General features: G+C 36.3%; 1 protein-coding gene and 1 non-coding gene across 4 annotated transcripts in view; one reads left to right on the plus strand and one right to left on the minus strand.

Moving 5' to 3' along the window:
* The window catches only part of Pan3 (poly(A) specific ribonuclease subunit PAN3), a 147,008-nt gene that overhangs the window by 43,350 nt on the left and 78,549 nt on the right, over positions 1-25,109 (minus strand). For all 3 annotated transcript variants that reach the window (XM_070003058.1, XM_070003057.1, XM_070003056.1), the window contains one exon: positions 2,260-2,507. In XM_070003058.1, coding sequence (XP_069859159.1) covers positions 2,260-2,507 — 248 coding nt within the window. The remainder of the gene's footprint in view (positions 1-2,259; positions 2,508-25,109) is intronic.
* On the plus strand, positions 7,869-7,975 carry LOC138814417 (U6 spliceosomal RNA). The gene has a single exon (XR_011367996.1). It is a non-coding gene; the product is annotated as a U6 spliceosomal RNA (small nuclear RNA).

A 25,109-nucleotide genomic window follows, 5' to 3' on the forward strand; every position in this document is an offset into this window, starting at 1 on the left:
TGTGTAAACAATCCTAGCTATTCAGAAAGCTGAGATCTAGAGGATCATGGTGTGAAGCCAGCCTAGGCAGAACAGTCCTTGAGATTCTGACTCCAAAATAGGCAGTCAAAGGCTGGGCTGGAGGCATGATTAAAATGATAAAGCACCAGCCAATTAACCTAAGGGCAAGGCCCTGAGTTCAAGCTGCAATGGGGGCGGGAGAGGGTAGGAGGGAGAACGAGAGGGAAAATCTGAAATCTAAAAAAAAAAATTAAATGTGTTTAAAAAGTTAACTGACTGTAAACTCCAATACTGACACAAAAATGTTTAAAAATTTGAAAAATATGAAAAACTGAAAATGTACAAAAGCCAGGTATAATGGTTCACACTTATAATCCCAGGAACTTAGAAGGATCCCAGTTCCAGGCCAGCTGGGGCCAAAAGTTCATGTGACCCAATCTAAACTAATAAAAAGTTGGGCCTGGTGGTGCTTGTCATACCAGCTATAAAAAGCTAAGATCAGGCTGGGAAGGTGGCTCAGTGGTAGAGTGCTTGCCTTGCCTGCATGAGGCCCTGGGTTCGATTCCTCAGCACCACATAAGCAAAAAGAAAAAAGCCGGAAGTGGCGCTGTGGCTCAAGTGGTAGAGCACTAGCCTTGAGCTGAAGAGCTGAGGTACAGCGCCCAGGCCCAGAGTTCAGGCCCCACAACCGGACCAAAAAAAAAAAAAAAAAACTAAGATGATTATGTCCAGGCTGGCCTGGTGAAAAGTGACTCTATTTGAAAAATAGGAAATACAAAAAGGACTAAGGAGACAGTTCAAGTGGCAGAGCATGAAAGCATGAAGCCTTTGAAACATACACACACAGCAAGAAGCTGTTCAACATGAAGAAGTTCATGCCTAGAATTTCAGCAACTCAGGAGACAGAAATCAGAAAGACCATGGTTCAAGGCAAAAAGTTAGTGAGAACACCTCTCAATAGCTGTTATCCCAGATATGTTGAAGACCTTAAGTAGGAAGATCAAGGTGTGAGGGCAGACCCCAGGCCTAAGTATCGTACTCTATCTAAAACATAGATAAAGCTATAAAATGGTTAGGATGTGACTCAGCTGGTAGAGGACTTACCTAGCAAGCTCAAGGCTCAAATCCTAGTCTAAGAAGGGAGGAATGGAGGAAAAGAACACAAATGTGCTTACTGAAATTCAAATATGCTTTTCATAAAGCTATCATCTATGATTACAAAATATCTATAGCTTAAATTTGCTGATTATTTTAATGGAATTTGATTTCCTAAATGGTAAGCCCTTTATCTACTAAAGTCCATAAGATGAAGACAGTAATTGTTGAATGTACTCATAATAATGAAACTAACGTTCAACTAACGCTGTAACATGACAACATTCTATTCTCCTGCCTCCAGACCTCACTGCTCTTCCTGCTGTCTCTCTTGCACTCTTGTCCTTTCTCCTTCACTCCTGACATCCATTCACTTGGAAGACAATTTTCATTTTGAGCATATTCTTCCTCTCTTGGTCCTTGTAGTTACCTTCTCTGTTTGCTCCACAATTCCTCTCCTTATATCACCAATTCCTTGGTAGCTCTTTCCTAGATCATAATCAAAGCTCCTTCTGGTCTGAATCTTTTCCATCCTTAGCAATGGCCCACACTGTAAGCCCTTATTAGTAACTGCCCTTATACTTCCTACATCTGAGTGTTAAATTACTACTTCATCGGAGGCAAAGTCTGGGCCGGGATGTAGTTCAGAGGCAAAGTGCTTGCATACTAAGTGCAATATCCTGAGTTTGATTCCCAGTACCAAAAAAGAAAGGACCAAAACAAAAACAAAAACAAAAAAAACAGAAGTTTAAAAAAAATACCAAAAATCCAAAAAGAGGTAGGGTTTATCACCACTTTGCTTTCAGTGACTACTGGTAAGATACTATTCACTTTCTTCAGCTTCTTCCCTAAATGCCAAGCTACCTAGTCATTATCTAGAATCAAGTCTGTGCACATCAACTCTAGCTAGCACATGTACCACATAACCTCAAATGTAAAATACATCCTAAACGACCACGAATATAACCTAATTTCTAACGGAAGTAAAGATTTGAGTAAAAATAAGTTATTAGGAAGGCAGAATCATGGTAATCTGAGATGAGACTGTACTATTAAAACAATACTTTACAATAAAAAGACCCAAGGGATTAGAATAAGCCTCTCCATTAACAACAAGAAGAAAATTTTGTAACAGTACAGTAATTCACTTTAATGTACACATACCATTCCAGTCAAAGGTGCTGGAGTTGTGTCGGTATAGAAGTAAGTAGTTCCACCGACAGTTTCCTTCTGGATCACCTGACCAGAAGATGGGTTCTGAGAAACAGGATTATTAACAGGTGTAGAGGCACTAGAAGGCACCATGTAACTTGCTGGATTTGGAGTGTGGCTTCTTCTTCTGGGAGCAGGAGAAGTATGTGGAGTAATCTTGGGGGAATGGAGAGGGGAAGATCCAGCAGACAATGACATTCCTGAGGAAGATGCAGAAAAAATCTTTAGTGTCTAGTAATATAACTTTATTAGAGAAAATAACACCAAACATTTGTTTGGAAGAAACATCATCTTTAGCAAATTTTAAGCATAAAGGTAAATGGCATAATATTTATCTCATTTTCTTTTAAGGGAAGTTCTGATTAAAGCAAATACAAAGGATTCTTTTAAAATGTAGTCGTTTTCAAAAATTTAGCATAATGATTTCAAGAATAGTCTCAGAGCTGGCATTATCACTAATAAGAATCTCCAGAGCCGGGCGCCAGTGGCTCATGCCTGTAATCCTAGCTACTCAGGAGGCTGAGATCTGAGGATCGAGGTTCAAAGTCAGCCCTGACAGGAAAGTCCGTGAGACTCTTATCTCCAATAAACCACTCAGAAAACTGGAAGTGGTACTGTGGCTCAAGTGGTAGAGCGCTTGACTTGAGCTGAAGGGCTGAGGGACAGTGCCCAAGCCCAGAGTTCAAGCCCCACGACCAACCAAAAAAAAAGAATCTCCAGAAAAACATCAAAATAATTTAACCAGAGTGGGAAATATGAGAACTGATATTCATTACACTTTGTATTAACATCATTAAAAATTCTGTTATCATGACTTTCTAATTAATTCTTTAAGAATTCTGTTAAATCATGACTATTTTCAAGAAATGTCATTCCCCAAAAATATGGCATTAAAAATTCCTCAGTCTACTCCTCTTGGAGTAGAAAAATGAAGAGGAGAAAGGGGTGGTTAATGCAGCCAAGAATTCAATGTATATAATACAAAATCTACAAAGTTAAAGGAAGAGGTGAGTCAGGGCGGGTGGATGAGAATGATGATAGGTGACACTAATTCAAGATGCACTGTATTCATAAACTGCTTTGTTATATGGTAATTCCTTTGTACAGCTACTTACATTTTTTTAAAAAATAAACTATTTTTCGGCCAAACAGAAGACAGTTTGAAAAGAAAAAAATAATTAAAACTAAATTCCAATACATGCAGTTTAAATACCACTTAAAAAAAAAAACTAAAGCAGACCAGGTACTGGTGGCTCACCCCTGCAATCCTAGCTACTCAGGAGACTGATACCTGAGGACTGCAGTTGGAAGCCATCCCAGAAGGAATGTCCATGAGACTCAGAAATAAACTACTCAGAAAAGTCTAGAAATGGCACTGTGGCTCAAGTGATAGAGTGCTAGCCTTGAACAAAGAGAAGCTCAGGAATAGCACCCTGCCCTAGAGTTCAAGTCCCAGGACCAGAGGGAGAGGGGAGAACTAAACTAAAACAGTATACTGTTGAATAGCTTTTAATTTTTAAACAGGCATACATGAAAACAACTAAAAATTATGGTAGATACATATATAAGGCTGATATTCCAGAGAGTTTTCTCACCTATAACCAATAAATACTCAGTATAAGAATACCCTTTCCATGCATCTACTGTATAGAAAAGGAAATGGCACATGTCCTCATCCTGCAGGAAGTTATAAGCTATCTAAGTAGACAAGATCAAACCACGTGTAAAAGACATGATGACATACAAAATACATAAATATGCTGCAAACAACTTGCATAAATATAGATGAAATCTGGAAGAATGCCTATGAACTGAACAAAGAAAAAGTTACCAAAATTCCTAAGGTCATAAAATTACAATAGGGGATTTATTTCCAAATAATTCATAAGACACCAAAAGCTTTTTTCAGAAACCATGCAAGTTAAAAACAAAAAAAGCTTTCAAGTGATTCTTACTATAATAAGTTCTTTGCACTTGCTAAGGAGCCCCAATACAATTATTTTATCTGATTTTCTGGCAACTCTAAATACATAGGTTTAAGATGCATGCTGGGTTTACATATTATAACATAGATCAGAACTTAGATTCAGGAAATTTATGTTATTTAATCAAAGACATACAAAGTTAACATCAAAGCCAGGACTCAAAAGTCAAGCCACCACATTCCCAATAAGGTACCCTTACAGCTGTAGCCAAAATCTATTGCACTGATACTGAAATAGGTCCAAAATTCTCAATATGTCTTCCATGTGCCTAAGAAAAACTTTTAAAAACCTAAAGCCCTTTCTAAACAATGTTACTGTTCTATGATAAAAGCCTGATTTGACTTTTAATGACAAATGTTTTTAATCTATTATACATTTAGCTGCAATTGTGAGAATTATTAGAATTGCTGGCACAAATTATTAGAATTATTAAATAGTTAATACCCCTCCACTTATCTAGTACAGATTCTCTTAAATCCAGTCTTCAAGCCTTTCCAAGATAAAATTGGTAAAGCCACCAAACAAAAGATTACTTTACTACCTTTACATTTATTATCCATAATATAGCTACAATCCTTGAGTACTTTCCCTGTGTCTGGCCCTAACTGAAATGTTCCATATGTGTCAGTAAACTTAACTCTCACAACTACTCTGGGAAGAATGCATACCATATTAAGGAAAAAACTTAAAAGATCAAAGAATTATTCTAGCCAGGCACTAGTGGCTCATGCTGTAATCCTAGCTACACAGGAGGCTGAGATCTGAGGATCTGGTTCCAACCTAACCTGAATTTGAAAATCAATGAGACTCTTCTCTCCAATTAATCACATAAAAAGCTGGAAGTAGTGCTGTAGCTCAAGTGGTAGACTTCTAGATTTGAGCAAAAGGAGCTAAGGGACAATGCCCAGGCTCAGAGCTCAAGGCCCAGGAACGGCAAAAAAAAGAAAAGAAAAAGATAATTATTCCAGGAACAAATACGGGTTAGTTAATTTAAAGATCAAAGGAAAAAAAAAGATCAAAGGAAGCTGGGAATGTGATTTAGTAGTAGAGTGCTTGACTAGCACGCATGAAGCCCTGGGTTCGATTCCTCAATACCACATAAACAGAAAAATCCTAAAGTGGCTCTGTGGCTCAAGTGGTAGAGTGTTACGCCTTGAGCAAAAGAAGCTCATAGATAGTTCCCAGGCCCTGAGTTCAAGTCCCAGGACTAGTTAAAAAGAATTAAAGGCATTATTCTAAGAATGAATATAGATTACTAAACAACTGAATCAACATTCCAAGATGGGCAATCTCAGTTAATACACAGTATTGTATATTGCTCAATTTCTATCTTACATGGAAGAAAAGAAAGGGAATACACAATACTTTTCAATATATTCAGCATGGTTATTTTAAAGCTGGGGTAAAGGGGAGCACAAACTGCTGTAGGTATATAAGTCTGATAAAATTTAGGGACTCTCTTTAAGGTTGAATATATTTAACCAGAGTACTACAATCAATCAAAGATCAGTTATGGAAATTCATGTATGACAGAATTTATACTATATAGTATCAATACAATATTTTGGGTTTTTCTCATCTAGAGAAACAGAAAAATTTTAATCTTGTGTAATTATTTTAGTACAAATTTACAACACTGAGATGAGCTGAGGCTGAGTAGAGTTAGTTAAATACACTCAAAGTAAACATGCCAACAGTAAGCATACTCACTTCACAAGGAGACAGAGTATTAAATTCTATAGGAAACTATAAATGAAATTAATCACCCATCACTAAAACATGAAACCTAGACACAGGAGCTATGTATCCCCTATATTATGACAAAATGTTAAAGTACTGAGTCAAATAATATTAGAGGTATTTTGTATCTAATATGATGACAAAATTATAGCATACCAATTACATATAATATTACAAATAAACACAGAAAACTATAGAAACTAGTTGAAAGAAAAGAGGTCTAGCTGGGTGCCAGTGATTCATATCTGCAATCCTCACAACTCAGGAGACTAAAAATCTAAGGATCACAGTTTGAAGCCAACCTGGACAGTAAAAAATCATGAGACTTAAAAAAGCTTCAAATAAAGCTGTGGTTCAAGTTGTAGAGTGCTAGCCTTGAGCATAAAAGCTCAGCCCACTCCCTGAGCTCAAGCCCCAGGATTTGCATGTGTGTGTATGTGAAGTCTAAATTAAACAATTTGGTTCAAATCAAGGGAGGCTGATCCAAATTTAAGAATTTTCAGTTAAAAAAATGACATCTTCAATAAACATAGTCGTGCTGGTAGCTTTAGTGTGGTCTTGTTTGTAAACATTTGGGTAAATGCCCAAAAGTGGGATTGCTGGGTCATAGGGGAGCTCTATGTGGAGTCTTTTGAGGAACCTCCATACTACTTTCCAAAGTGGTTGAACAAGTTTACACTCCCACCAACAATGCAGTAAGGTTCCCTTCTGTCCACATCCCCTCCAGCATCTGTTTACTATAGCTAAGATATGGAACCAACTCAGATGCCCCTCAGTACATGAATGGATCAAGAAAATGTGGTATATATACACAATGGAATTCTATGCCTCCATCAGAAAGAATGACATTGCCCCATTTGTTAGGAAATGGAAAAACTTGGGAAAAATTATATTAAATGAAGTAAGCCAGGCCCAAAGAAACATAGGTCCCATGGTTTCCCTTATTTGCAATATCTAGTATATGTCTGAGTCAAGCAGAAAAGGTCAGATAAGGTGATGTTAGGAAAATGAACCCTAAGATAGGTATTCAAATGTTTTTTTCTTTCATGCTATTGTTTCTAACACATTTATAAGATTATTTCTTTGTTGCTTTGTATGTCCCCCCCCCCACAGTATAACCCCTGCTTTCACTGTATTTGATGTCGGTATAATTTGTGGGGGGAAGGGGAAAAACAAATCGTTTAAATAGGGATACAGGTGGACCCATTGCAACAATGAGATGTACAAGTCGTTATGTCGAAAATGAACTCTACAACTTTGGTGCGGGGAGGGGGGGGGGCGGGGAGGATTGTGCGGGGGGCAGGGGGAGGATAGGAAGGGATGAACAAAGGAGGAGGCTACAATGCTTGATAGGAAATATACTCATTATCTTGCCCATGTAATTGTAACCCCTCTGTACAGTATTTTCACAATTAAAAAAACACATAAAAATAAAAATAAAAAATGGCATCTTCTACTCTACATGCATGCAATGTCTATCCACAGGAATATTTTCTTTAAAAGATTTTAGAAATTAACCAGGCACTGGTGGCTCATTCCTGTAATCCTAGCTACTCAAGAGGCTGAGATCCAAGGATCATGGTTTGAAGACAACCCGGGCAGTAAAGTCTGTGGGACAATTTTATCTCCAATTAACTACTCAGAAAAAGCCAGAAGTGATGCTGTGGCTAAAATGGTGGTGTGCTAGCCTTGAGCAAAATAAGCTTGGAGAAAGCACTCAGACCCAGCAAAAAAAAGATTTTAGAAATCCACTAATGTCAGATAAATTAATAGGCAAAATGTCAGCATAAAGACAATCTAGAAGAATAAAAAGGAATATTCAAAACATCCCAAATTGTGCTCACTTCGGCAGCACATATTATATCAAGATTGGAACGATACAGAGATTAGCATGGCCCCTTAGGAAGGAAGACACACAAATTCGTGAAGTGTTCCATATTAAAAACATCCCAAATTAAGAATATTTTGCTTTTGTATTTTAGCTTTTTATATTCCAATGACACTTTAGTGACATCATATAATAATTGTTATGTAACTGCAAAGAAAAATCTAAGTTGCATATGATAAACTGAGTTATGCTAGCACATATAAAAAGTGCTTCTAAAAAGCACTCAATTCAAATAAAAAGCAAGCAATAACACATCAATATCCACTAGAGGAATTGACCAGGGCAAAGAACAAAGAATTTCTTTCCAGTTCTAAGACTAATTTATGGAGATAAAAGTATCATTCTATTTAGATGTCCATTAAATTTCTGAAACCCTGAGACAAACGTAAAAAGACTTGCAACCAGTAATAAAATTCGCTGAGGTAAATTATAACACAATTTATTTATACCAAATCAACACTCTTAGTACATGAACAATACTATTTCTGGAAAATGAAAGACAATCACTTTCCTTCAACACTCACCAATATTATAATTACATAAAACCACAAAATAGAATACAACATCCAAATCTGCATGCCCATGGCTCATGCCTGTAATCCCAGTTACTCAGGAGGCTGAGATCTGAGGATCATTATTTGAAGCCAGCCCAAGCTGACTAACCTGAAAGACTTTCATCTCCAATTAACCATCAAAATGTCAAAGGTAGCCGGGCGCTGGTGGCTCACGCCTGTAATCCTAGCTACTCAGGAGGCTGAGATCTGAGGATCGCGGTTCTAAGCCAGCCCGGGCAGGAGAGACCGTGAGACTCCTATCTCCAATAAACCACCAGAAAACCGGAAGTGGCGCTGTAGTTCAAGTGGTAGAGCGCTCGCCTAGAGCTGAAGACCTGAGGGACAGCGCCCAGGCCCAGAGTTCAAGCCCCACGACCGACAAAAAAAAAAAAAAAAATGTCAAAGGTAGAGCTGATGATTAAGTGAAAGAACAATAACCTTAAGTACAAAAGCTCAGGGACAGTGCCCAGACCTTTAAGCCCCAGGACTGACCAAAACAACAAATCAGCAGTCAAATTTTTTTAAATTGAAATAACTTTAAAAAGAGAAACAAAAAAAGTGCTGGGGGGCTGGGAAGGTGGCTCAGTGGTACAGCGCTTGCCTTGCAATGCATGAGGCCCTGGGTTCGATTCCTCAGCACCACATAAGCAAAAAGAAAAAAGCCGGAAGTGGCGCTGTAGCTCAAGTGGTAGAGCGCTAGCCTTGAGCTGAAGAGCTGAGGGACAGCACCCAGGCCCAGAGTTCAGGCCCCACGACCGGACCCAAAAAAAAAAAAGTGCTGGGGACATGGCTCAAATCACAGAGCACCTGTCTACAAGCCCAAGATTCTGAAATTCAAACCCAGGTACTGAAAGGAACGAAGGGTGGAAGGGCTCCAAAAGCACAAAACTAAAGCAGAACTTGAAGCCAAGAGTTTTTGCTATAGAGAATCACATCAGATATAGATAGGTACCCACAAGTTGAAGCCTTAATGACAACAGAGGTATATGGAATAAAGCCTTTCCCCTGTAAAATATATAAAATGGAACTAAAGAATAAAATTAAAAAAAAAAACACTAAACCAATCAGTAAATATACAAGCAGAAAATTTCCATCCATCAGCCCATAAAAAAGGTGTACATGGTGAGCAGTGGTGGCTTATGCTGATAGTGCTACGCAGAAAACTGAGATCTGAACATAACAGTTTTGAGTCAGCCCAGGCACACAAATCAAAATTGGTTAAAGTCCATCTATAGCTAAAATTCTAGACAACTAAAAATTATATTAACTGGCTATACAGCCCAATAGTTGGTAGAGTACTTGCCTACTATGTGTGACAATGTGGGTTCAATTCCTAGCTCGAAATATGAGGGAAACAATTTTATTAAACATTCTTACTACCCATCTCTTCAACAATCTTACACTTACTAAAGCCTGCTAAGTAAAAACCTAGGCATGAAATAAAAATAAAATAAAAACAAGCAATAGTGTATGTCTGTAAGTTCAAGGCCAGGAGAGACTACAGTAATAGGCTGTCTCAAAACAAAATACAGTTAAACAAGATATATAAAATGTAGCAACTACTTTATACTATATACTTCACATTCAATGCAAGAAATATTTCAAGATGCATCAAAAACCTAAAAAGCAGGCCACTGGTGGCTCATGCCTGTAATCCTAGCTACTTAGGAGGCGGAGATCTGAGGAGTTCAAAGCCAGCCCGGGCAAGAAAGTCTGTGAGACTCTTATTTCCAATAAACCACTCAGAAAACTGGAACCGGTGCACTGGCTCAAGTGGTAGAATGCTAGCCATGAGCTGAAGAGCTGAGGGACAGCATCCAGGCCCAGAGTTCAAGCCCCACAACCAACCCCCCCCCCAAAAAAAAAACCCACCTAAAAAGTTAGAAAATCATGAAATACTTAAAAAACAAACAAAAAAAAAGTAGGTATAAACCATCTTGTCCTTTAGCAATGATTAAAGATATTCGACCTAGCTGGCTGCCAATGGCTCACCTTTGTAATCCTAATTACTCAGGAGGCTGAGTGAGATCTGAACATCATGGTTCAAAACCAGTGCAAGCAGTAAGTACATGAAACTCTTAACTCCAATTAACCACCAATAAGTAGAAAGTGGAGTTATGGCTCAAATGTCAAAGAGCCATCCTTGAGTGAAAAGGCTAAGGGACAATGCCCAGGCGCCAAGTTCAAGACCCAGAATCCGTGTGAGTGAACACATAAAGACCTAATTCTCAAGTAACCAATGGAAACAGCACTTAAATATTTTAACTGGCCTTCAACATTAAACATTTTTGTATTTCACAGGAAGCTATCAAGAAAGTGAAAAGACAACTTAAGAGAATGTGTGAAAATTTTTGTAAATTACATTTTTAATAGAAGTTTAGTATGTTGAATATAAAGAGAACACAACTCTATATAAATAAACAGCTGAAGTAAAAACTGAATAAAGGATTAAAATACACATTCCTTCAAAAAAGACAAATGTTAACAGGCATATTCACAATCATCAGGAGCAAGAAAATCAAAACCACAGTGACATACCACTAGAGACAACTGTAATTAAAATATGCATGATAGCAAGCACCAACAAGGAAACAAAAATAACTCTCACTTATGCAATACGTAGCTGCCTTGATAACAGTTGTTCAAAATGTTAAACAGAGTTACCATCCACCCTGGATATTCCAACACTATGTATACTAGCAAACAAAAGAGAACATATTATGTCCACATAAGCATTAAAAATAATTGCCAAAAAGTCTAAGTGAAATATGTATCTATATAATTTTATCCACTCAAAAAAGATTATACATTTTATAACACAGATGAACCTTACAGCATTAACTGAAAGATATCAAACACAAAAAAGCTATATATTAGACTCTATTCATATGAAAGGTACCAACTGAATATTCATAGTCAAAAAGTAAATTAGTCCTTTTCAAAGACTAAAAGAAGGCAAAAGTGTAAGAAAATGTAAGTACAAGGTTTAAATAAGTACGAAGTACTAGTAAGTAAAAAAATTAGAAAAAGTTATAGAATTAGATGTTAGTAGTGGTAGAAACTTGTAAAAATAGTAAAAATCTATTGAACTATTCATTGTATGTGCGTGCATACACATGTGCTAGTACTGGGAATTTAACTCAGGCCTGGGCACTGTCCCTTATCTTTTTTGCTCTACCACTTGAGCCACACCTCCATTTCAGACTTTTTTCTGGTTATCAAGATAAAGTCTCAAAGGTTTTCCTGCCTGGGCTGGATTCAAACCATGCTCCTCAGATTTCAGCCTCCTATAGCTTACAGATTACAAGTTAAGTCATACACAGTCACCTGGCTAACCATATACATTTCAAGGAGGAAATTTGATTTATGAATCATAACAAAAATAATATTCAAATTATTGATGGAGAAAAAGGGCTTAAGAATTATTATAATGAAAAGGGCAGTAAAACAATAAAATTCAAATACATAACTCATTTAACCTTAACTAGCAATAAAGATATAAAACAACTAAGCAAAAAAGATTTAAAACATCTCAATGATGAGACCCTTTATGAAGAAGAAATTAAAGTTCTCAAAGAAATAAAAGATAGCCTATACAAAGTAAATATACATACATATCATTTTACAGATTCCAAGTCTACCTTAAAATTACCTAAAAACATAATGCTATGTCAGAAAAATAAAACAATTAGCAAAGACATTGAGAATAGCTCAGAAAATTAAGAAAGATCAGTAAATAAGAAACATAAATTTAAAAATAGGGTATTACTGCTAGCTAGACAATTAAAAAATAATCAAAACTTGTATTATAGATGCCTGATAAAGGCTCATATGAACAGTAGAGCAAGAGCAGAATAAGACACCAAAACTGACATCACATATTTTATATGAAAAAATAACCATGAAACAAGTGACATATTTCAAACTTTAGGAACAAAGTGGACTATACAATAGTTAGATGTGAAAAACTGCAAATAATGGAATTAATGTAAATAGATAAATTTAGAAAAAAGCTCATAAACATGAATCTTTTTATTAGTCACATATGTGGCAGATAAGTATTTAGAATGAATATTTAAGAGTTTATAATGAAACCAAAAGGTTCTCAGGACATTATTTTTAAGACTACAATGTTACAATAAAGACACAAAATTCAAGTATCAAGAAAGGAAATGCATTAAACATTTTCAAAACTAAAAGTTACCAAAACATATATAGAAGTTGCTACAGAGCAAAAACATTTGGGACATTTTAAATGAAGAGCTACTTTGCACAATATATTGCTCTTAGAACTATTATAAAAATAGAAAGCAAGCAATGGAAAATGGACCAATTATATTAGCTGTTTATAGAAAATCAAATGCTTCAAACCTTTTTTTACTGAAAAGCAATGCAATCAAACTGACTCAATAGTCTCTTGCTGTGCCCCAGTGGCTAACACCTGTAATCCTAGCTACCCAGGAGGGTGAAATCTGAGGATTGTGGCCGAAATCAACTTAGGCAGGAAAGTTTGTGAGACTCTTATCTCCAATAAACTACTCAGAGAAAGCCGGAAGTGGTGGTGTGGCTCAAATGGTAGAACACTAGTCTTGAGCACAAAGAGGCTCAAGGACAGCACCCAGACTCTGAGTTCAAAACCCAGGACAGACAAAAAAAAAAAAGTCTCAAGACTGGCATGAAGAAAAGAGATTAGAAATTATTAAAAGGGAAACTGACCTATTGCCATATACTTTTGATCTGGGAAAGGGGAGACAGGATTTGCCAATCCTGGGACTGGAACTCGTGGCCTGGGCACTGTCCCTAAGCTTTCTTGTGGAAGACCTATACTATACTACTTGGGACACAGCTCCATTTCTGGCTTTTTGGTGGTTAAAGATTCTCACAGACTTTCCTGCCCAGGCTGACTTTGAACCATGATCCTCACATCTCAGCCTACTTAATAACTAGGAATACAAGGGTGAGCCACCTGCACTTTTGATATTTTTAAAGACAATTTAGCAATACCTAGTCATGTAAAACTTTTTTTTTCTTTCTGGTGGCAGTACTGATCCTTGAACTCAAAGCCTGCATTTTCCCTTGACTTGTTTTTGCTCAAGGTTGGTGATCTACCACTTGAGCCACAGCTCCACTTCTAGCTTTTTGCTGGCTAATGGAGATAGGAGTCTCTAGGATTTGTTTGCCTGGGACTGATTTCAAACCTCACCTGATCCTCGTATTTCACCCACCTAGTTAACTAGGATTATAGGTGTGAGCCACCACCAATAGTCAGTCGTGTTAAAACTTTTCATTATCATAATAACTACAAACAACTGAAAGGAGGAAAACCATAAAGTAAAAAATTAAACCATGAATACCTTAATAGTGGAAACTTATCTTGTTTATCCTGTAGCTTATTCGCAATCACTGAATAATGTTATTAAGGTTATTTTTACATTTTATACCCATTCTAGGAAATATTTTCTTCAATCAAATGTATATATAATCCCAGAATAAAGATTATTCAAAACTGGAAAACATTAATATTCTTTTTAAAAGAAGGAGCTAGTAAGACTAAACAAAAACAAAGACAATAGCATAGTTGACCAAGTGGTCAACTCTGACCACTTTCTTTTTTATGTTATATATACTAAAGACACTAGCCAGCTTAATACAACAGTAAAATAGATTTCAGTCTCTCTTTTTTATTTTTTTTGATTGGTTATGAGGCTTGAACTTGGCTTGGGCGCTGTCCCTGCGCTCTTCAGCTCAAGGCGAGCGCTCTACCACTTAAGCCACAGCGCCACTGTAAAATAAATTTCAAAGGAAGAAATAAAATTATCATTTGTAGAAAACTTAACTGTCCAAATACAAGAATCTCTAATATGTTAGAAATTTTCAATGTGAAAAAAAAATCAAACTTCATACCTTTACCGGAAAAACAACTGATTAGAAAAATTTTGTATTTTAATAGAAACCAATTATGATATCAACCAATATTAAAGTATGTATGAATAAATCCAACAATATATATATAAGAACTAAACACAGAAAAATAAGATTTCATGGAAAATTCTATGTTAACATATGAAAAACAACTTGAAAAATACAGACACAGAACCCATGTTCATGAGTAAGATAATGCTGTAAAGAAGAGGACACTGTTCAATCCACTGAAGATATGTTTCCCTGAGGCTACAGGCTGTTTTGTGTAACCATGTCTCCAAGTCTGCTTCTGTATACAATAGTATATGGTCAATATCCCTGCCAACACTAGTGTGCTCTAGAGTTCATACTTTTGAAACATTTTTCACTTGCACATTGTTAGCAAAAATGAAGTATGTTAAAACGAAACCAATGTAAATGTGAAAATTTTCTCTGTTTCTGGTATCAACAACTAAAATGGAAATAAATCAACAACTAATCCATCAGTTCTTAGAAATGGCACATACCATCACCACTAGAAGTATTAAATATAGCAAGATAGAACAAAAGCAAATGGTCCTGCCACTAAGCAGCACAGATAGATGTCAGTCAGGCAAACACGAACAACCCATATGTATGAAACAACAACAAAAAAACAAGACTTTGGAGGAATCTGGAAAGGGGATAGTCTCCTGAAAGAGCAAAGTCTGATTACTAATATCACTCTTTTCATAATCATTGTGGACTAATCATTGTGGACTAGACAAACCTAGGTCAAACTATGTTTTAATGAAACTCCAACACACAAAGTAAATTTTCAAAAATAAATGATCATGTCTAAGTATACTGAGAAGAATTTAGATTATAAATTAATAAACTATACATCTTGAGAAGATGAACCTGAATTAAGGACAAAGAAAGGAAGTATTACCTTCTGAACATAGCCATAATAAGGAACTTAATATGATTACATTCATTGGTAAACAAAGTTACACATCTGCCTCATAAAGTTAGATAGTACTAAGTTACAGCCTCAAATACAACTACTTTATTTTTATCCTCAAATTCTAACAGGTTTTAAAAGCGTATTACTCCAGTTTGACTTTCCTCATGATGAATCAGACTGAGTACAAAAGCCCAACTTCAAAGTTGAATTCAAAGTGCCTTTTTTCCCATTTGTTACTTTAAGTACTAGAGAGACAAACTTTTGTTTTTTAGCCCATTCATATTACTCATTAGGACAAAATCCATTTAAGGAAGGTGCTTCAGTGTAGCTACTATTGCAATTAGGTTTCAATGTCATGGAGGTTATTTATAATCAATATAAACTGTCAAACAAATTCCTCAAATATAGGTAACTATACACAGTGGAACCCTACTTTGGAAAAACATTTTTGAAATAAGATACTAAGATGTTCCAGAATATCACCACAATGAAGAAATTCAGTGCTCATCATTCCCATATAAAGTAAAACCACCTTACAATACTCAAAGCTTCTCAGTAAGGTCCGTCCCTAAGACAAAGACCACTCCTACATTCAGAAATCAGCTACAAGTTAAAACACATAGCATATAGTAGCATTCACAGCTAAGACTTACCATTTGGCACACAGCCAAATCTCAAGAGAAAAAGACATGATTAAAAACTGGAGGATTCATGGTAAGTCTCATATGCTCTCTCCTCATGAAAAGTCATAAAGTACACACTGCACCTAGTACTGTGTGCGATTTATCTACTCAGGAGAGAAGTTGGTGCCCAAGGTTTATATTAGACTTTCACCCATGCCTAGCATACACACCAGAACCCAAGATTCCTAGAGGAAAAACGAGTGTGCAGCATAAATCACTGTTGGTCCAAATGAATTTAGGCACAGTAAATCACTCTTACTAGTCTGAGAACTGTGGGAAGTCTTCCAACTTCTCACATGGCTGAGGGACAATCTTACAGGGTTTCTAAGGATACTGTAGGACAATCTCACAGGTTTCTGTTCACTCATTTCTACACAGATACTATGAACTGTCTCTAATAAGTCATCATTTTCTCATATTTGTGCTATACAAATAAAACTGTTACAGAAAAATATACAATTAAAAAGAGTTCTTGGACTGTTTTTCTTGTCTTTCATCTGAACACATGGCTAAGGAATGATTTTTTTTGGGGGGGGGTCTCCCGTTTGTGGGGCCTGAACTCTGGGCCTGGGCGCTGTCGCTCAGCTCTTCAACTCAAGGCTAGCACTCTACCACTTGAGCCACAGCGCCACTTCTGCCTTTTTTCTTTTTGCTTATGTGGTGCTGAGGAATCGAACACAGGGCCTCAGGCATGCAAGGCAAGCACTCTACCACCTAGCCACCTTCCCAGCCCCAAGGGATGTTTTTTAAAAGTAAAAAATTTGCCAAGCACCAGTGGCTCACACCTGTAATGCTAGCTACTCGGGAGGCTGAGATCTGAGGATCCTGGTTCAAAGCCAACCTGGGCAAGAAAGTCCATGAGACTCTTATCTCCAATTACCAGAAAACTGGAAATGGCACTGTGGCTCAAGTGGCAGAGCACTTACCTTGAGCTGAAGACAGGGGGAGGAAAAAAAGTAAAAAATTCTTGAGTTATAGCAACAAACATGTTGATCACACTCCTTTTACATCCCATATACACTCTCGTGATCTATATTAGTGACTGGGAAACAGCAAAGTTCGTATCATCAACTAAAATCTCTAGTACCTAAAGTATTTAAATATATACATTAATGAAATAAACACTGTACCTTAAAATTCTAGTTACTAACTTTAATAGAAAATATTTACTAATATAATTAAGTTATATTTTACTTTTTTCTTAAGATCGTACGAGGGTTTAAACTCAGAACCTCATCCTTACTAGTCAGATGCTCTATCATTTGAGCCACATCCCAAATACTTTTGCTCTTGTTATTTCTGAAGTAGAGTTTTGCCCAGGGTTGGTCTCAGACCATGATCCTCCAATTTACAGCCATTTGTGTACCTGCAATCACACATAAGCCCTACCACACCTGACTTAATTGAGATGGTATCTCACTAACTGTTGTATCCAAGTAACATGAAATTTTGATCCTCCCATTCCCTGCCTACCAAGTAGTTGGAACTACAGGCATAAGCCATTATACCTGGTTTCATGTTTTATTTTTTGCATATTAAAATTATTAAATCATCCAAGTTTTACATATTCAAACTACATTAAAAATCTCATTGTTATTAATAAATTGTTCTATTAATAATATTTCTTTTGGGGGGGGAGGGGGTCCGGTCGTGGGGCCTGAACTCTGGGCCTGGGCGCTGTCCCTCAGCTCTTCACCTTAAGGCTAGCGCTCTACCACTTGAGCCACAGCGCCACTTCTGGCTTTTTTCTTTTTGCTTATGTGGTGCTGAGGAATCGAACCCAGGGCCTCACGCATGCAAGGCAAGCGCTCTACCACTGAGCTACCTTCCCAGCCCCATCTATTAATAATATTTCTGTAGGTATAGGTTGTAACTGGGTGTTTACGTAAGAAAAATCTGTTTGCTTGCTTTTTTTTTTTTTGGTGCCAGTACTAAGGCTTGAACTCAGAACTTCATGCTCTGACTCAACTTGCTTGCTTGTATTATTTGAGCCATGCCTACAGCCAGGAATTTTGCTGATTAATTGAGAAATAGAGTCATTCAGATTTTTCTGCCTAGGTCATCTTCAAAGTGTGATCCTCCAGGTCTCAACCTCCTGAGTAGCTAGGACTACAGGAATAGGCCACTGGTGCCTTGCTAAATTCCAACATCTTAAAATTATAATTAAAGTCACTGTCACAGAAATTTTAGTTCTGAAAAACAGCTTAAGAAATAACCTTAAAAACCCAGGAAGATATTTATAGTTAAGAGATCTGCAACACAAAAATATCCTTTTTTGTGGTATTGGGAACTGAACTCAGGACTTCATGTTTGCTAGGCAAACATTCTGTTATCTAAGCTATACTCCAAGAACTTTTTATATTTCAGGTGGGGTCTCATGTTTCTGCCTAAGCCAACCTCAGACCATGACCCTCATACTTGTACCTCTCAAATAGTTGAGCATATGGGTATCATCACACCTGATATACACTGCTTTCTAAAAGGCAACCTACATACCTAGCACATGCAAGGGTCTGAGTTTGATTTCTAGCATTCTATTCAAAAGAATATAAGAAGAAAAAAAGCAAAGAAAACAAGAAGAAAAAAAGGAAAAAGAAAACAAGAGGGGGCTTAAAACACTGTAATTCAACTTTTTAATTTTTAAGGACTGACAACCTAAAGTTCAAAGATAACAATCATTTTAAAGAAAAAAGCAAGGGCTGGGAATGTGGCTTAGTGGTAGAGTGCTTGGCTAACAGGCATAAGCCCTGAATTCAATTCTTCAGTACCACATAAACAGAAAAGGCCAGAGTGGTGCTGTGGCTCACATGGTAGAGTGCTAGCCTTGAGCAAAAGAAGCTCAGAGACAGTGCCCAGGCCCTGAGTTCAAGCCCCAGGACTGGCAAGAAGGAAGAAAGAAGGAAAAGGGAGAGGGGGAGGGAGGGAGAGAGGGGGAGGGAGGGAGAGAGGGGGAGGGGGAAGGAGGGGGAGAGGGAGGGGGACATTGGAGAGGGAGGGGGAGGGAGAGGGGGAGACAGAGGGAAGGAGGGAGCACATTACAAATAAGGCTTCATGATGTGCAATTCTACTTTTTTTTTGCACAAGTTATTAGTTCACTTAAGAAATATGCAAACGCTGGGGCTGGAAATGTGGCTTAGTGGTAGTGCTTGCCTAGCAGGCATGAAGCCCTGGGTTTGATTCCTCAGTACCTTATAAACAGAATAAGCCAAAATCAGTGCCGGAGCTCAAGTGGTAGAGTGCTAGCCTTGAGCAAAAGAAGCTCAGGGACAGTGCCCAGGTTTTGAGTTCAAGTCCCAGGACAGAGGAGAGGGGAGAAGGGAGGGGAGGTGCCCCAGGACTGGCATGTGTGCTCATGCACGGGCACATACACACACAAATATATAAAAAGTTACTCAAAAATTTCAAGCCAGAGGAAGACCAAGCTCTTTCTCCGCTCTTACAAACTGTTAAATTGGGGCTAAACATACTTCAGTGGTTTGTTAAGTCATTAATGATAGAAATGAGAACTGTTAGTCTCTCCAGTTATTACAGTCTGTGGAGCAACCTCATGCTGTTTAACTTAAAACTGTATGATGTAAAAAATGTTAGCTAGAAAGAAAATATAGAGGAAAAAGGGGGAAATGCAATTTTAAATTTCAGGCCATATTCTAAAATATCATGATTGAAATAAATTAACATGACTAATTCAAATCTTTATCCATCAAACTTTGTCACTCTTCATTAATAAGACTGAAAATTGTATTTTTAAAAAAAATGATACTTTTTTTTTGAAACTAAAGAACTAGGTTTCATGAAAAGAAACAAAATACTATGAAGCCAAGAATGCAGGGTATGTACAACAATAAATCAGAGCATTTCTGAGTTTAAAGACCTAATCTAAAATTTATTGTCTTTTAAAAATTAGAACAAAATGTCTCAATTTTCCTTTTATTATTTTTTGTAAAAGTTACAAATTTCTATTTTTCCCCAAAATGTTATTTAACTGCTGAGATACACTTTATAAGAAATGGCATCTTAGCCAGGCACTGATAGCTCACAACTATAATGCTAGCTACTCAAAAGGCTGAGATCTGAGGATCATGGTTCAAAGCCAGCCTGGGCAGGAAAGTCTGTGAGACTCTTATCTCCAATTAACCACCAAAAAACGGTAAGTGGAGCTGTGGCTCAAGTGATAATGTACTAGAAAAGCTCAGAAATAGCACGCAGGCCATGAGTTCAAACCCTATACAGACAAGGGAAAAAAAGAAAAAGAAAGAAGAAATGGCATCTTAGAATCTAAGAATATGAAAAATTTTGTTATAATTTTGGCCACTTTTATGTACCAAGGGATTAATGACAATAATTCTTCAAGATCTTACCATCAAATATAAAGTTAACATTTTACCAAACTTTAAGTTGAGAACATTTCGCTATCCCTCTTAAGCAACCAAATGGGGTGAAAAAAGGAAATATTGAAAGACACAAAGATATGACTGGAACAAGCATGATAACAAGTTCAGGTGTATGTTTGAACTGTGGATCTAATAATTAAAGAATAGAGTATACAAAATAAACCAACCCATCATCTAAAAATATCAACAAGATTAGTAAGTAAAAGTTAAACTAGTTTTTTCTCTTAATAATTTCACTGTTCAAACTAAGCTTTATAAAAAATTCTTTAATAAGCAGTACTTAAGGTCATAATAATCATGCAAGTATTAAACCCTAAGTTAAGTTATATGTAAGTTCATTTGTCTATAAAGTCCAAATGCCATGGTGAATAACTACTGGAATCTAGAATCTATTCAAAATATTGGTTACATGGAATTCCCATTATTTCTGTAACTCATATAATCTTACATATACTTGAAACACAATTTATCCTTTAGCTTGTTTTTTAAAAAAAATGTTCAGTAAGGTAATTCAAAGTATCACTGAACAATTTACTAGGACTTAGATAATTAAGGTATAATATTGTTTTTTTCTGCAGCATTTTTATTTTACTTATTTGTAGTCCTAGGGTTTAAACTAAGGGTTTTACACTTGCTAGGCAGAAACTCTACTATCTGAGCCATGCCCCATCACTCTTTTTACATTAATTATTTTTCACACTTCTCATGGTTTTCTCCCAGGCTGGTCTGGACCATAAACATCCTACCTATTCCTCCCATAAAGCTAGAATTATGGGTGTATACCACACCACACCAATCAGCATGTTTCAGATTAAAAATCCATTTTTGTTATATAATTAACCTCCTCCAAGACTGATGAAAACTACATATTTTAATGTCAAAATTATTACATTAGTATTCAAAAATTATTATTAAAAAAGCACATAATACTAGCCATAATCTGAAATTAAATTATCCACTGATCTAATAAAATATTAATCAAACTGAGTCCTGTTTATTCCTCAAATCAAGCCATAAATGCATATTACCTTTGCAAAGGTTAAGTAAGTAACCCGGGGGCCAAAAAGTTTTTTGGAGACAATTGTCAAAAAAAGGATAACTTGGATTCATAAGCAAAATGCAAAAATCCTACACTAATGTCTCAGAACATATATAAATTCTTGCTGGTAACAAGTAACAGTAAAATTCTTTCATGTTAAAGAATTGTTCCATGTCTGATGATAAATGAAAACAGAGTCAATAGGAATACTGATGTTAACTGTGTCCGAATTGATTCCTTTATAAACCCTGCTTTCACAACAGCAACCCCTTATTTGGGGAATTAAAAGTTGCTGAACTCAACAATCCCTTCAGTTAAACAAACAGACCCCTCATAGAGCTGTCCAACGCTGCCCAAACTATCCATCCTTTAGTCGAATCAGTCAGTTTCATGAATTGTAGGATTTATCTTCAAGTCCAGTGCTGACTCAGAGGGTAGAGCTTGTTCCCTAGAGAAAACAACCAACAAAAATCAGAACAGCTACTGCTCATAAGCTCTTTCAACACCCAAGTGGACAGGACAAAGTTATTGGGTCCAAAAAAGAAAAAGAAAAAAAAAAAAGATCAACTTCCTTTCAACTACAGAAGTAGGCTGTAAACTGAAGGTATCTTTATGCCACAGGCATTTGAAAACTTTCACTCACTCATTTACAGCAAGAATGTTAAACAGCCAAAAAGTATACAAGAGAAGCTACCATCAAAACCTTATCTATTCTGACAGAGCAAGAAATATGCAGGGAATATAAACCATTAAGTATTCCAAGGACCAAGTTGGCTTCTGTTTTAGGTTTATTGTGTGCATGTGCGTGTGAGTGTGCGTGTGTGTGAGAGCGAGAGGGAGGGGGGAGAGAGAGAAACTAAATGTCTCCACCTATTAGCAGTGGACATGTCTAAGGAAATGTTGCATAATTTTTTATGTGCAGTTCTTTCAACAGAAGGAAACCATTCTGAATCATAATCTAAAGAGTAATATTCTTTTTCAAGTTCTGAAATAGTGACTTGCCTTTCCAAGCACGTTTAAAAAAAAAATGTGTGGTCTTTGGGTTTCTAAATACAACGCAACAAAAGGGAGTCTTTCCATTTCATAAGTTAATGTCTACTATAGTATATACTATTATTGATGAGGAAGATTAAAGGAAAAAACTTAACTGAACTGCTCAAACTAATTTGCAAATAATGCAATATTTTGTTCTATCACTCAAATGTTTTCATAACATATTACTCAACATTATGTCCAATTATGAAGATGACCCATAACTCTTCATGTTTAAAAAATTATCAGTTATTAATGAACAGAGTATGAAGATATTTAGCCTATTCAAAGCTATTTATTTTTAAGTTATACTGTGAAAAAATTCTTGATACTCAACTAATGATCTCAGTGCTACAGAGCTCAGATTTGCAAAAGGCAACATAGTAGTAATTACACATTGTCTTGAAAATTATACTGATTAAAATATAGGCATCTGATACTTCAGTAATTATTTTTTAGTAGTAACTGACTGATAAATTTTACCAATCCTGTCTCAACTAGAATTGCAGGGAAAATAAGGCCATCACTATATGCAATTTACCTGTTACACACTACTGGAAGAAAGACAAAAAAATTACTCATATAATCTTATGTATCCTGTGGTTCCAATGAGAATCTCTAACAAGAAAAGCTTCCCCTCTCAGTATCTGTACCTTCTTTATTAGTAAATTCTCTTCTTTATCAATACCTGAAAGTGTATTAAGTAAAACCCTACTAGGCTTCTAGAAATGCTTTGGGATTCTCCAAGTGTACTTTCTGTTTACTTATTAGATAGGTAAAACACAAGTGCAGGCTCAAATTAGTATACACTTGGTTTTTAACATACCAACATACTTCATTTGTGTTGAGTTAGGATATTTTCCTAAAGGTCTTAAACTAAAGCCCTCATACTGTCACATGTGTAACTTACATATAGATTTTATAAAGCAGTGATTCCAATAATCTTTAACTGCACAAATGACCACATAAAATTGATGAAACTGAGTGTACACTTCATCCATGAAAACCATAATTTTCATGTTATCATGACAAAAATACAGAAGAGACTGATGAATATTTACACTAATTATCAAGTTCCAAGCTATTTCATTCAACAATTTCAAATAGCCTTCTTATACTTACTGAGTAAGTTTTTTTCAGTTCATTCAGTAAACCTAACACTGCAAATGCCGATTTTAATGATAATTTTAGCTTTGGAGATTAAATTCAGACCTCACCAGTTTTCAAGTTTTTAAAAAGAATGCTTGAAAACCACTGTCCTAAGCTCTAATTAAGTTTTAGCATTCTTGACTCACAGGTTCCCGGGGAGCATAAATGGTAGGTAAATTAAGGCTTCCAGTTCCCAGTTCCTGCTATATAAAGAATGTTCCTATCCATCTTTCCCCTTTTTTCCCCCCAATAATCTCTTTCTCCAATTCTAAACTCCCAAAATAAAAGTGTCCAACTCTGGGAAGGTAGTGGGAAAAAATGTTCAAGATTTTAGAGAGTATCAGATATGTTTAATATAAGAAAAATCTAACTGTATGCCATTTTCCATATTCCACTACCACTTAACCTTTTCAATTGCCTAGCTATTCTAATTTTAAAACAAAATATACTGTTTGGCTATCTCAAAGACAACTACTCTCTCCTTATCACACAAGTTATTTCAAAAATATATGAGAGCTATATGAAATAGAATTATTCATGTCAGTTAAGTCATGGTTATTTGCAAGTACTATGTATTATTATTGTGTTATTTGACCAACTTTTTAGCATGATATTTGACCAACATGTTTTGCAAGCCAGGTGCATGCTGTGCTTAAAATAAATGACAAAAATTATAGTACCTACTTGCAAATGGCCCTGTCCTACCATAGGTTTTCCAAAGGAAGGCTAAATTTTCCTATCCTACTAAGAAGATGGATTCTAAAGTGTTAAAGATGCTAAAAACACTCTATCTAGCCTCACTATATTCTCACTTAAATCAGACAAAATTAACCTTCCCTTAAATTTTTCTGCAGTTGGGGAAAAGAAGTAACAAAACCTGTTGGGTTTTTTTTTTCTGTTGATTTTAAAATATAGATGAATACCATTACTCCTAATCTAAGGTTTCTGATTTATTAGGCCTTAGATGGGGACAGGGGAGTGCGTATTTTCAAAGCATCACAGGCAATTATAATCTGTGCTACTTATGAAAGCTTCATCAAACCAGATTCATCATGCAATGAATCAATGAAAGCTTCCTCAAACCAGATTCATCATGAATCACTGACTGAATATGATTCTAGGAACTTCAGAAAGACCTAACATATAAACCTTCCTTAAGCTCTTAAAAATTTTCAATTTTCATATTTACTGTAGGTCTCCATGTTTGATAACTAGCACTCCATGTTTGATAGCTAGCATTTGGGCCACAGCTTTACTTCTGGTTTTGTGGTGGTTGTCTTTCCTGCTGGGGCTGGCTTCCAAACATGATCCTTTGATCTCAGCCTCCTGAGTAACTAGGATTGTAGGTATAAGGCACTAGAGCCCACTAAAAAGGTATTCTTAAAACAGACTTGTACCTGAACTGGAGGGAAAGTAAAGTAAGGGTCTGGGTGAGAAACAGGATAGGTGAATTTAGAGAATCATAGAAAACAATATACTTTTTTGAGACAGTAT

The sequence above is a fragment of the Dipodomys merriami genome, unplaced genomic scaffold, assembly GCF_024711535.1.
Source record: "Dipodomys merriami isolate MVZ:Mamm:240054 unplaced genomic scaffold, mDipMer1.0.p SCAF_6, whole genome shotgun sequence".
Classification (NCBI taxonomy): Eukaryota; Metazoa; Chordata; class Mammalia; order Rodentia; family Heteromyidae; genus Dipodomys; species Dipodomys merriami.